The 11,563-nt window shown below is 52.5% G+C and overlaps 1 protein-coding gene across 1 annotated transcript; it reads right to left on the bottom strand.

The window, feature by feature from the left end:
• Positions 1-963: 963 nt before the first annotated feature.
• Positions 964-9,037, bottom strand: LOC138716843 (acrosin-binding protein-like). The gene is made up of 7 exons (XM_069850052.1): positions 8,882-9,037; positions 8,457-8,495; positions 7,912-8,036; positions 1,913-1,967; positions 1,638-1,805; positions 1,478-1,564; positions 964-1,080 (listed from the first exon to the last, which is right to left on the bottom strand). Exons 1-7 carry the CDS (start codon positions 9,035-9,037, stop codon positions 964-966), a joined length of 747 nt encoding a protein of 248 aa, XP_069706153.1.
• Between the last annotated feature and the right edge of the window lie 2,526 nt (positions 9,038-11,563).

Raw genomic sequence — 11,563 nt, 5'->3', positions numbered from 1 at the left:
CTTTGCTCTCTGCGGGACCCCCTTCTCCTGCTCCTAGCGTGCTCGCACACCTCAGTGGTCTGTGTGGACTCAGCTCAGACATGAGAGGTCGCTGAGGGATGGAAACAGAGCGGCAGCATCAGAGAGAAGGGAGAAAATTAGGTTTAGGAGGCAAACAGGCTCTTTATACTTCAGACTCAATAGCACACAGGAAGACACAACCCTGGCAGGACTACTGATTTCTATAGGCCTGCAGAAGGATGGAGCCAAGAGTGGTTAAGGACTTTAGACAAGGACGCATGGGCCAGTGGCTCTAAGTCCCAGTTCAAAAAGCTGATGACTTCTCCAATACTGAAGTGACAGGGCCTGATCAATAGGCCTGAAGCAGAACAGGCATCCCAGGGATGATCCGTATCACGCTGCTATGTGTACAGTTTCACATGGCTGTTATCAGTAGAATAGCGCTGTGCTATTTTTATAATGCATCGAGTGTGAGAAAATGCATCATAGTCGCATTCTCAGTAGAACTGGGCTGTGCCGCTCTAGGTGTAGCTTCCTCAGTGTGCAGGGAACTTGAAGGGGAACATTGTGGAGATGGGCCATCAACACATAGGCTGAGCACTCAGCACCAGAATGAACACTCTGTGGAAGGAGGAGAACTATGTAGGAATGCTGCACCTCAACAGCCCCCTTGGTTCAAAGATAATAGATATCCAGCTGTTCCCTTCATCTGCCTTCCTGGGCTGTGCTCGGGCTCCAGGACAGGGGCAAGCAAGGGGGACAGGTGAGACCAGAGATTCAGCATTTTCAGAACTCTAGAAGTTGTTTATTTAACAATGGACCCTCTTGCAGCGACTTTGGAGGCCTCACCTACGAGTGCACATCCTGCACAGGACCGGGAAATTGTCCCAGGCAGGTTCTCCAAAATCCTGGCTGCAACAGGGGCTGCCCCAGAGCCCAGCGCTTCCTCCTGCTCCCATGCAATCAGCCTGTTGTCCACAGGTTGTTGAACTTCTTGCGCCACAGCTGCACCTCCTCCTCTCCTTCCTTCTCATTCAGCACCCGGTAGGTCTCATTACTCTGGCAGCCGTGGCGAGACACCTGCAAGGAGAGCCAGAGTCTGTAGGACTTAAGACCACTGCCCGTGCTACCCCCCGAGAAATCTGTCCTGCTATTGTGCTTTTGCATTTTGTTACTGCCTACAAAGTACCCAGCAGACGAGTCTCCCCTGCAAGAGCTCACCACACCTCGTCTGTCTCAATATTTGTGGCCATCTCCATTGCCATCTCTTACAGTGTCTCTGCAAATTTCACGCCCCAATTTCATGCCAGCTGAGCTTGGGTCATAATTTGTCACCACCCTCCCTACACCCCCCGTCCTTTCCTGCTGGAGGGAAAAGCAGTGGGCCAGTGAGTCCTGCACGGACTCGCGGCTGTATGTGAAGGGACCGTCCACGGAGGAGAAGGCTGTGTGAAGGGCAGTGCAGGCTGCTTCTCACCTCCTGATTGTAGATGGTCTTCTGGAGGCACTGGTGGCTCTTAAAAGTGCAGTAGCTGGGGTACTTCACGCCATTTGAGTCGCAGATCTAGGGAGATGGGAAATGAAGGCCAGAGCAAGAGGAGGAGAAGGAGGAATGGGAGCATCTCCTGGGCACCCACCTGGCCTGGGGCATCTCCCTCTCGGAAGGCATTGTACTCTGCCTTCAACCAGAGGGACACTCGAGGATCCTTGCAACCGTGGCTGGCTATGCGGCTGCACCATTTCTCTACCCTCAGCCTTCCTAAATCCTCCGTGTCATCGGCCTGCAAGGGCTGTGAGGAGTTGGCCTGCAAAGGGATAAAGAGAACCATTCTTCTCCTTCCCCTTCCCCTTCCCCACCACCTGATCCAGGCTCCTGCTCAGAGTTCTGCAGGACATGCAACACGCTCAGTACCTCCTTCTCTGCAGCCTGGAGCTGGGCTGAGACCTGAGGGCTGATCTCATCCTGGGCAGGGGATTGCAGCTTGGAAGTCGAGGCGGCAGTGGCTGTCGGGGCTGCCGTGGTGTGTGGTGATGGAGGGTGCCCCGTGGACTCCAGCAGGGCACCAGTGGGTGAGATAGAAGCGTGCCGTGGGGCTGTGGAGAGAGAAGGACAGAGATGGGCTGAAGAATCTTTCTGGAGTCACCCAGAAAGCTGCTTGATGGGCAAGGGTAGTTATGGGAGATCAGCAGGCACACAGGGACGCCCAGTGCAGTGCGAGGCAGCCGTACCTTCTTTCACAGGGGAGCTTTCCTTCTGTACCCGAGAGCCCACAGGCGGACGGTGCCCCGCTGGGATGAGTTTTTTGAGAGTAGATGACTTTGGACACTGGATTCGCTGAGCAGAGGTGAGAAGGAGAAAGAGGACTCCCGTTAGCTTATCTTCCCTTCTTCCTTACCCGTTGCATCTCCCAAGACATTGTCCCCCATGCCATGTCCTGAATCCCAGTCCCCACCTTGATGTAGAACAGGTTTTTGAAGCAGCGGTACTGGGCAAAATGGCAGAAGCTCTGAAAGCGCGGCATCTCTGGGAAGTCAGAGCAGATCGGCCCTGGAGAGAGGGGAGAGAGAGAGATGCGGGATGGCTGCAAGTTTCCATATGTGGCCCCTGGGCTGGGTCGCACTAAGCGTTGGGAGCTTCTTTGATGGGTGTTTTCAGAATTGGCTTCTGGTTGGATCCCAGAACGGTTTGGGTTCCACCCCCACCCCCCGCCATGGACAGGCACACCTTTCACAGGATCGGATTGCTCAAAGCCTCATCCAACCTGACCTGGAATACCCGTAAGAATGAGGTAGCCACCATTTCTACTGCACAACCTGTGCCGGTGACTCTCCATCTACATTTCTTCCTAATATCTCATCTAAATCTCCCCTCTTTCAGCTTCAAGCCATTACCCCTCATCCTGTCCCTGCACTCCTGGATACAGAGCCCCTCCCCAGTTTTTCTTCTAGTCCCCTTTTAAGTACTGGAAGGCTGCTCTAAGGTCTCCCCAGAGCCCTCTCTTCTCTGGGCTGAGCAAGCACAACTCTCTCAGCCTGTCCTCGTATGGGACACGCTCCGGCCCTCTGATCGTCTTTGTGGCCTCCTCTGGACTCGGTCAGAGCAGGTCCACGTTCATCCTGTGTGGAAGACCCCAAAACTGAACGCAATACTCCAGGTGAGGTCTCACGAGAGCAGAGCAGAGGGTCAGAGAGCAGAGTTGATGGGCAGAAGGGAAAGTCAAGGCACCCAGGTTTTCGGTTTGCCTTTCTGTCCTTTGTTACCCTGCTCTCTGCCCTTAGAGAGAGACCAAAACCTCATGTTTCCAGGGTCTGGTAAGCACTTTGTTATCGATAATTGAAAGGGTTTTTTTTTTAAAAAAAAAGGAAAAAAAGGCAAATATCACTGCGATGGGTCGATGGGTTAAAAGATGACTGGCCCAGGGCTAGAAACACTAGAGAAAAGAGCCCCTTCAGAGGAAAGAGGTTTGACAGGGATTTAAGCCATGGAGGGGATGGCCACAAAAGCAAACTGCCTTGCACAAGGCCACGGTGCTACTGCTGGGAGTGTCCTGCTCCAAGCCAGACTTGGGGCTAGAGACCTGAAAATAACCCATCCTGCTATCATTCCTGTAATCCGGTGGCATTTCAGGGCAGGGAAACAGCCAGCTTTGCTCCAGCAGGGGCAATGGCCACCTGTGCCATTGAAGGTGGGGAGATGCCCTTACCTTCGGGGACAACACCGTGGTTCTCCATCTGGTCTAACTTTAGGATTGCCGGGAAGAGGCATCCGTGGTTCTGGCGCGCGATGCAGGACACCTCTGCCTTCCATGGGGGCCACAGGCTGAGAAAAAAGGTCTGGTACTCCTCATCCGTCAGGGGGCTGCCCGGAGAAGTGGCCGCCGATGCAGCAACAGAACTGAGCAAGGTCAGCAAGCCTGTGGGAAAAGGCAGCCTGTGCTTAACCCTCCTGCAGGGGGAGAGCAGTGCGTGGGAAGGCAAGTGCATGCTCCAGTCTGCGGGCGCTGAGGGGGGAGCCAGGACAAGCTGCCCTGAGGTCTCCCTCCATCCCCGCTGCCTACAGGGCCCCGGGACAACCAGGAGCTCTGAGGACAGAAAAAAAAAAAAAAAAGTAAAAGAGAACTATTAAAAAGACTTTTTCAGGAGTGAGTGTGGTTTTGTTTGGATCTGTTGGATCTGGAGGGAGGTGACCACTGTGCGAGCTGCCAGACCAGCACACCAGACACGCTCGTCCCCTCTGAGGGGAAAGCCATTCACCCCTTCTGTCCTTTGCCCTCGGGGGGACCCCACTCTCCTGCTCTGCCCTCTGTCCCACATCCCCTCCCAGAGCCTCCCTCCACCCTGGGCAGGAGGCTGGAACGGCCGCCGTGCCTGGCAGGGTGGGCTTGTCAGACACGGGGCTGCAGGAGCGTGGCGGGTGCTGGCAGGATGGTCAGGCGGCCCTCCTACCCAAGACACCGGGCTCCGAGGTGGCCCCAGGAGGGTGGGTTGGGGCTGTCCAGGGTCACTCACCGAGCAGGCAGGCCAACCACGCCATGTCTGCTCCAGAATCCGGAGACTCTGTCCTGTTGGGTGGCCCAGCAACACTAGAAAGTGGAACGAGTTGCAGTGATGTAACAAACGGGGCTGACGGGGGGCGTGGGGCTGAGGCACGGGCTGTGACCTGTGGGTTGTCAGGGGACACGGGCACCCTGGGAGGAAGGAGGAAGCGGGGGCCGTGGGGACAAAGCCAGTGGGGGGAACAGGAGTCTCCTGGGAGCTTCTCCCTCTGCTGGGGGACACGGTGGTGGCTGGTGACTGCCTGCAAAGGCGTTGGAGACCTGGCCAGGCTGCCCCTTGGCCAAGGGAACCCCACAAACAGTATCTTTGGGCTGTAACACACAGGCGACAGAGGTGTGTGTGCATTCAGGAGTATGGGAGAGGGACTGGATGAGGAGCAGAGCTTGAGGAGCTTGCTCAGGGGCCCTGCGGGATCTGCGGCCCAGCTTTGTCCATCTGAGGGCACAGCAAGGAAAAGTCTGTCAGAAGCCTGCTGAGCATTGACCGCGGGGCAGATCCGTTTGGCTCTAGAGTATGGAACTTACTAAGCCTCCCTCCTGCTTGAGCCAAAGGATTTGACAGGAAGGCAAACGCAGTAACAATTAATTAATTGTTCATCCAAAGCAACATGGGAAACTAAAGGTAGAAAACGGAAGGACAGTGGGATAAGGACGAGAGAATATTTTGCGTCTCTTAGTAATGTAGAAATTGTATACATGGCAGAGAACTAGTCCTAGGCAGGGATGGTGCCAATTATCGGCAATGATGCAGAAGAGGGAACAATGCTTATTACATATTTGTATTCTGTCTCTGGAAACAAAACCAGCGATGAGTAAAGAAACTTTGTTCTGGCCGAAAGAAAGAAGATAAGAGCAGCAATTGCTTCTATTCACATACTCTTAAAATCCATGCAGGGGCTAACCTACCTGGAGAAGTTTTCCTCAGAGTAGCTGAAACTACTCGGAGACCTTCAGATTAGCATTAAAGAAACGAAAAAGAGGTAGAGAACCTTGAGCAAGGTCATGAGGATGAGACTTCCTGGGAAGCTTTTGCTCAGAGGGAGAAACTAATAAAAGTTTTCATTAGCTGAGCAAAGACATTAATGGGCGGCCATTCAGTCAGGCAGTGCTTTTCTCAAGGTGGGGATCAGCTGGAAGGCTCTCTTTGTCAGCAGAAGGTTGTGCGCCCACTTTTGGTGTCTGGAGTTTGGAATGAGATCCATTCAAACCAGAAGTTGGCTCCAGGTTCCTGACATAAAGGGTATTTATCATGGGAGCAGCTCATGAGGTGCTTTCTCCACAGCTTGGAGACTTCACAAAGATATCCTAAATTCCTCTTAGGAGAAGGATCTGCAGCTCAGCCATGTGACACAGTTTTTCCTTCAGGGCTCACCAAGCATTGCTCCACTTCCTTTGCTGAGCAGGAAGGCCGAGGGGAGTGATCAGAGGAATTGCCAGGCCTGGAGGCTAAAAGAGTTCAACCTCCCTGCTGTTAGGCTCTTAGATTACACGCTGTGAGAAGAAATGGAGCTGGAAGGAATGACTGGTGTTCACACATGCCTGGCCATGGGAGAGCCTGTCGCGGCCCACTTGAACAGAAAGTGAGTTCTCTTTTAAAAGAGATGACAAAAAGAGGGAGTGCCCAGCACCTACCACAAGGGTAATGGGAGTTTAGGAATGGCCAAGGGGGAAAGTTGCCAACAAATTCCTTTGATTGTTTTGTGTGAGCCTTCGTGCGTGTTCCCGCTCACCGTCCCCCGGCTCTCTTACTGGAGACAGTGCAGGAGGTTGCCCTGCTCTGAAATATGGGGAGTTGGTCCAGGAGGGGCCGAAGGGACTGTCTCTGTGAGCTTTTCCCTTCCTTATTCCCTATCTCCTGGGGAATTCCATAGCTCTATCAGTAGCTGCAGGTTGGGGAAACATTGCCGATCCATTAGCCTTTCCCTCACAAAAGCATCTTGCAGGCTCCTTTGTAACTTTCTATTAATCTGTCTCTCATCTGCCAGCGCCTTCTCCGAACGCTCACTTCTAGCTCGCTCAAATACCACTTCCCATTGCAAGTGTGTTTGCTCTTCCTCCAGCTCGGCTCGGGCAGATCTCTCGGTCTCCGTCTCCACTCCCTTTGTGCCCATTCCCACCATTCCTTTGGAGCAGCCCTGAGGCCGGCTGCAAGTGCTGCACAAACGCCTGGCTTGCTCCACTTCTGCGTTGCAGGAGCCCAGATCCTTTCTGCCACTGCAGCCGGTAACTGCCAGTGTTTCCCTGCCCAGCTGCACCCTGCCGGGTCGGGACGTGCTTTATACTCTTTCAAACCATTTTCAGAGGGGGAGCAGTTGAGCATGAGCGTCCAAACCTCCATGTTTCCTGCAAGGGGCGCGACTTGCTGCTCAAGCAACTCCCTTGCACAGTTCCACAAACTGCTTCTTCCTCCTTGAAATTTATGCCTTTGGGGAGCGGATCTATGCAGCACTTCCCAAAAGCTTCACCATCTGCCGGGGCGCAATAACCCTGGGCGGACGAAACCCCCTTTGCAGTTCCAAAAACTGCTTCTCCCTCCTTAAAGCCGACAATTTTGGGGAGGAGATCGGTACAGCACTTCCCAAAAGCTGCACCATCTGCTGGAGCACGACCAACCTGGGCGGACAAAGCCCCCTTGACAGTTCCAAAAACTGCGTATCCCAACATCACACCAGCTCTCGTCATTGCCCACCGGGATCCTGCCAATGTCGTGGCCCCCTTTAAAAGAAAGCAAGTTCTTTCTTACTGGCTCGGCACCCGAGTATATCAAAATCACTGAGAGGTATAGGCGTACACTCTATCTTTTACAAAATAAGATGGATGCCCTTAGAACACTGGATTCAAACAATTACACTGGATTCAAACAATTAATGAACCGGCATGGGCCAGAGCACCAAAAGGAAAAGCCTGAGCCCCACACAGTGACCAAAACAGCACCGAGAGCCCTGATGTTCCCTTCAGTCAAACCCAAAATCAAAGCAAAACCACCCACTACTGCCTGCTGCAGCTGCGCGTGTTGCAAAGATAAAAGGAGAAAAGGAGAAAAGATAGGAAAGGATGAAAGCGTTATAAGAGACAAATAGTTGCAAGAGATGAGAGAGGGTCACCACCTTAGGAGCTCCACACGTAGCAGCACCTGTTTCATTGTCCGGCAGGTCCAGAGGATGTGCTTCAGAAGACTGAAGCAAAGAAGGCATTAAGTACCTCAGCCTTGTCCTCATCCTCTGTCACAGTTTTTCCCTTTACATCCAATAAAACTGGATAGTCTCCCTGGTCCTCCTTTTACAGCTGATGTATTTGTAGAAAGATTTTTGAAAGATAAGAAAAAAGAAAGAGAGAAAGATTTTGAAAGAAGGTCAAGCTGCCTGAATCACAGTGAGCGCGTTTCAGGGTTTTTGTGTTCTGACACTGCTCCATCTGCAGCAAACAGAAAGCGGAGCGAGGGTGCAGGTCCATGTGGCGCCAACCCATGCTGTCACACACCTAGAGTGGATGCAGTGGGGATGTCAGTCGGGAAGGGAGACTGAGGCCCACGTCCCTGGCTTGGAGCTTGCCTCTCTGGTCACCCAGCTCAGTTTTTTCCCAAGAGAGGACACGCTGATGAGCTCTGGCCATCAAAGCATTGTGGTCAGCACTTCAGGGAGCCCTGCACACAGCGGGCACAAAGCTGACCATCACCTATGCATGAAGGAACCATCCACAAAGCAGAAGGCTGTGTGAAGGGCAGTGCAGGCTGCTTCTCACATTCTGACCGTAGATGGTTGTCTAGAGACACTGGTGGCTCTTGAAGGTGCTGTAGGTGGTGTACTTAAATGCGTTTGAGTCGCAGATCTGGGGAGATGAGAACGAAAGCCAAAGAAAGAGGAGGGGAAGGAGGAATGGGAGCATCTACTGGGCACCCACCTCTCCGGGGGCATCTTCTTGAAAGGCGTTGTACTCTGCCTTCAACCAGAGGGACACACGAGGATGTCACGGTCCACTCATAAGCGGACGCATGATGGTTCGTTTAATTTATGATCTCGGAGTGCAGAAAGGCAAAAACAATAATTCAACAAGTCAGGCGAGATAAATTTCAATCCAAACTGGAACTTTATTCATTGTGCCTGTAAAGCGGCTTGTGATAGGAAGAGAGAAAAGAACAATGAAAGAGATGGGAAGAAAAGGGAAGGAAAGGGGGTTATAGCAACCACTACAGGCGTCCGGCGCCTCTGGAGTCCCGGTCCAGAAGGTGTTCCACTGCCTCTGTCTTTGATTGAGATGATCTCACGGTGGGGAAAATCTTAAGAATTCAGCTGCTTCAGAGCTGTCTTTTCTGCTAGTCAATCTACCTGCGACCCGCCTCTGCCTGTGGAGATGTACCAATCTCCACCTAGCAGGCCACACAAGCCAAGAGAGGATGGTCTACAGGTCTCCTCGCCTTGTGCATGCGCTCCTTCTGGTGGCGGTGGTCGACCTGGGGTCTCCCGATGAGGGCCAGTAGTCATCATCACTTTGAACTTTGGTTGAATTGTCTTTCGTGCATGCTCTGTTGGGGTATGGGTCTGTGGTAAGTCTTGTCATTAATCTTCCTGTCTTTTCCTCCTTGCTTCATGAGGGAGTAGGGAGGCTTGGAGACAGGTACAGAACAGTTTTGAGATAAAGAGGTAGGCATGGGTACAAAGCATTCGTTCCATACCAGTTTGGGCCATTTTCTTAAGTCCTGCACCTGTGATTTATACAGTCAAGTTCTGAGGAAAATGTTGAGGCAGAAATCAATTCTTTGACCGACTCTTACAGAGGATCCTCACAAACATGGCGAGTCATCAAAGCATTGTGATCAGCACTTCAGGGAGCCCTGCACACAGTGGGCACAAACCTGACCATCAGCATCTTTTCCAAATCTCCAAACCCTAAGAGTCTTTCTTCTAGCTCCTTCCAGTATTTGGTCACTGCTGACATGAGACTGTTTTCCTTCATCACTGCAGAGCACAGGATCCAAAGCAACATGGGAAGCTAAAGGTCCTCACCTGCCACTGGGAGGAACCGTCTGCGCCTGATGGGCAGGCATATTATATAGGGGAGAAGTTAGAAGAACTTAGAGGACTTAGCTGACTGAAATGCGCACTGTCTGCTGTTAAAGGCCTTGAAGACCCTGGATGTTGATAAGGAAGGAGCTCATTCGCAGACATTAACTGATAAGGGAAAGCTGGAATGTGGACAACAGCAGAAGGCCAACTGCATCGTACTCTGCGTTCTTGGAGCTCAACAAGGATGAGACTGCGCCTGCGCACAGATTGAGTTCAGGGACGATTCACGAGGAAGATGAAGGCTACTTCAGCCTTGAGCCCCCAGACCATGACCACCAGGAGATACTGCACCTGCGCGAGTGTGGGAGAAGCTTCTTTAATCTAATTATAGTAGGAAGCGGGGAAAGGTCATGAATAGGTAATAGGTGTTGATGACTAGGCATATCCTCACACTATAACCATCTGCTTGTTAGACAATATGGTGTGCGAGTTAGGAGGATTACCCCCTCGCACCTGCTGGCGCATAAACACATACCTACTTTATAACCCTTAAATGAGTTATAGAGTTTAACTCCATAAAACAGCTGCCTTCTTGGCACTGCTGCATGCGCTCCCTGCCTCGGGGCTGCTCTGTGGAGAAGAGTCCTGCGTGCCCAGCAAGTTCTCCACAGAGAGGGCCCAGGAGATCAGCTTCCAGATGCTGCTCTGCAGACGTTGCTTCCACAACTTTTCTTCCTGGGCAGGGGATTCCAGCTTGGAAGGCGAGGAGGCAGGGGCAGCCAGGGCTGGCACTATTGGTGGGACCACAGGTAGCAGCCTGCCGTCCTGCAGAGCTCTGGGTACCCCTAGAATAGTCGTGAGGAGTTTCTTCTCTGGGAAGGATTTCCCCTTTGCGTAGGAGTCCTTCGGGAGACTGCTGTTACTGTGGGGCTTTCTGTACTAGGATGTTTCTTGATTCCTCAAATGTTTAAGACCACCAGTCCTGTAGTGCGGTGGCATTTCAGAGCAGGGAAACAGCCAGCTCTGCTCCAGTGGGGACGATGGCCACCTGTGCCATTGAAGGTGGGGTGATGCCCTTACCTTTGCGGACAACACCACGGTTCTCTTCGTGGCCCAGCGTCACAATGGAAGGGCTGAGAGAGCCAAGGGTCTGGCGCAGCACCACAGGATGATAAAGAAGGTCTTACACTTGCTGTCTGACAGGGGGTTTAATGGCACAGGCTTGGCTGCCCTCCCTGCGAGCTGCAACACCACCACAACAGAATCCTGCCCCCTCGTAGCGGACACCCCTTCACCCCTTCCTTCCTTTGCTCTCTGCGGGACCCCCTTCTCCTGCTCCTAGCGTGCTCGCACACCTCAGTGGTCTGTGTGGACTCAGCTCAGACATGAGAGGTCGCTGAGGGATGGAAACAGAGCGGCAGCATCAGAGAGAAGGGAGAAAATTAGGTTTAGGAGGCAAACAGGCTCTTTATACTTCAGACTCAATAGCACACAGGAAGACACAACCCTGGCAGGACTACTGATTTCTATAGGCCTGCAGAAGGATGGAGCCAAGAGTGGTTAAGGACTTTAGACAAGGACGCATGGGCCAGTGGCTCTAAGTCCCAGTTCAAAAAGCTGATGACTTCTCCAATACTGAAGTGACAGGGCCTGATCAATAGGCCTGAAGCAGAACAGGCATCCCAGGGATGATCCGTATCACGCTGCTATGTGTACAGTTTCACATGGCTGTTATCAGTAGAATAGCGCTGTGCTATTTTTATAATGCATCGAGTGTGAGAAAATGCATCATAGTCGCATTCTCAGTAGAACTGGGCTGTGCCGCTCTAGGTGTAGCTTCCTCAGTGTGCAGGGAACTTGAAGGGGAACATTGTGGAGATGGGCCATCAACACATAGGCTGAGCACTCAGCACCAGAATGAACACTCTGTGGAAGGAGGAGAACTATGTAGGAATGCTGCACCTCAACAGCCCCCTTGGTTCAAAGATAATAGATATCCAGCTG

This window comes from Phaenicophaeus curvirostris, chromosome 1 (assembly GCF_032191515.1).
Source record: "Phaenicophaeus curvirostris isolate KB17595 chromosome 1, BPBGC_Pcur_1.0, whole genome shotgun sequence".
In the NCBI taxonomy this organism is placed as follows: domain Eukaryota; kingdom Metazoa; phylum Chordata; class Aves; order Cuculiformes; family Cuculidae; genus Phaenicophaeus; species Phaenicophaeus curvirostris.
Note: the sequence above shows the minus strand (reverse complement) of the source record. Positions and strands in the feature narration are given on the sequence as shown.

Excerpts from the sequence above, each read along its gene's own strand:
- LOC138716843 (XM_069850052.1), bottom strand. The coding sequence starts at position 9,037 with ATGACTACTGGCCCTCATCGGGAGACCCCAGGTCGACCACCGCCACCA. Across the intron at positions 8,496-8,881 it reads CAGGCAGAGGCGGGTCGCAG|GCAGAGTACAACGCCTTTCA; the intron begins GTAGATTGACTA and ends CTCTGGTTGAAG. Across the intron at positions 8,037-8,456 it reads AAGAAGATGCCCCCGGAGAG|GTGTGTGACAGCATGGGTTG; the intron begins GTGGGTGCCCAG and ends CATCCACTCTAG.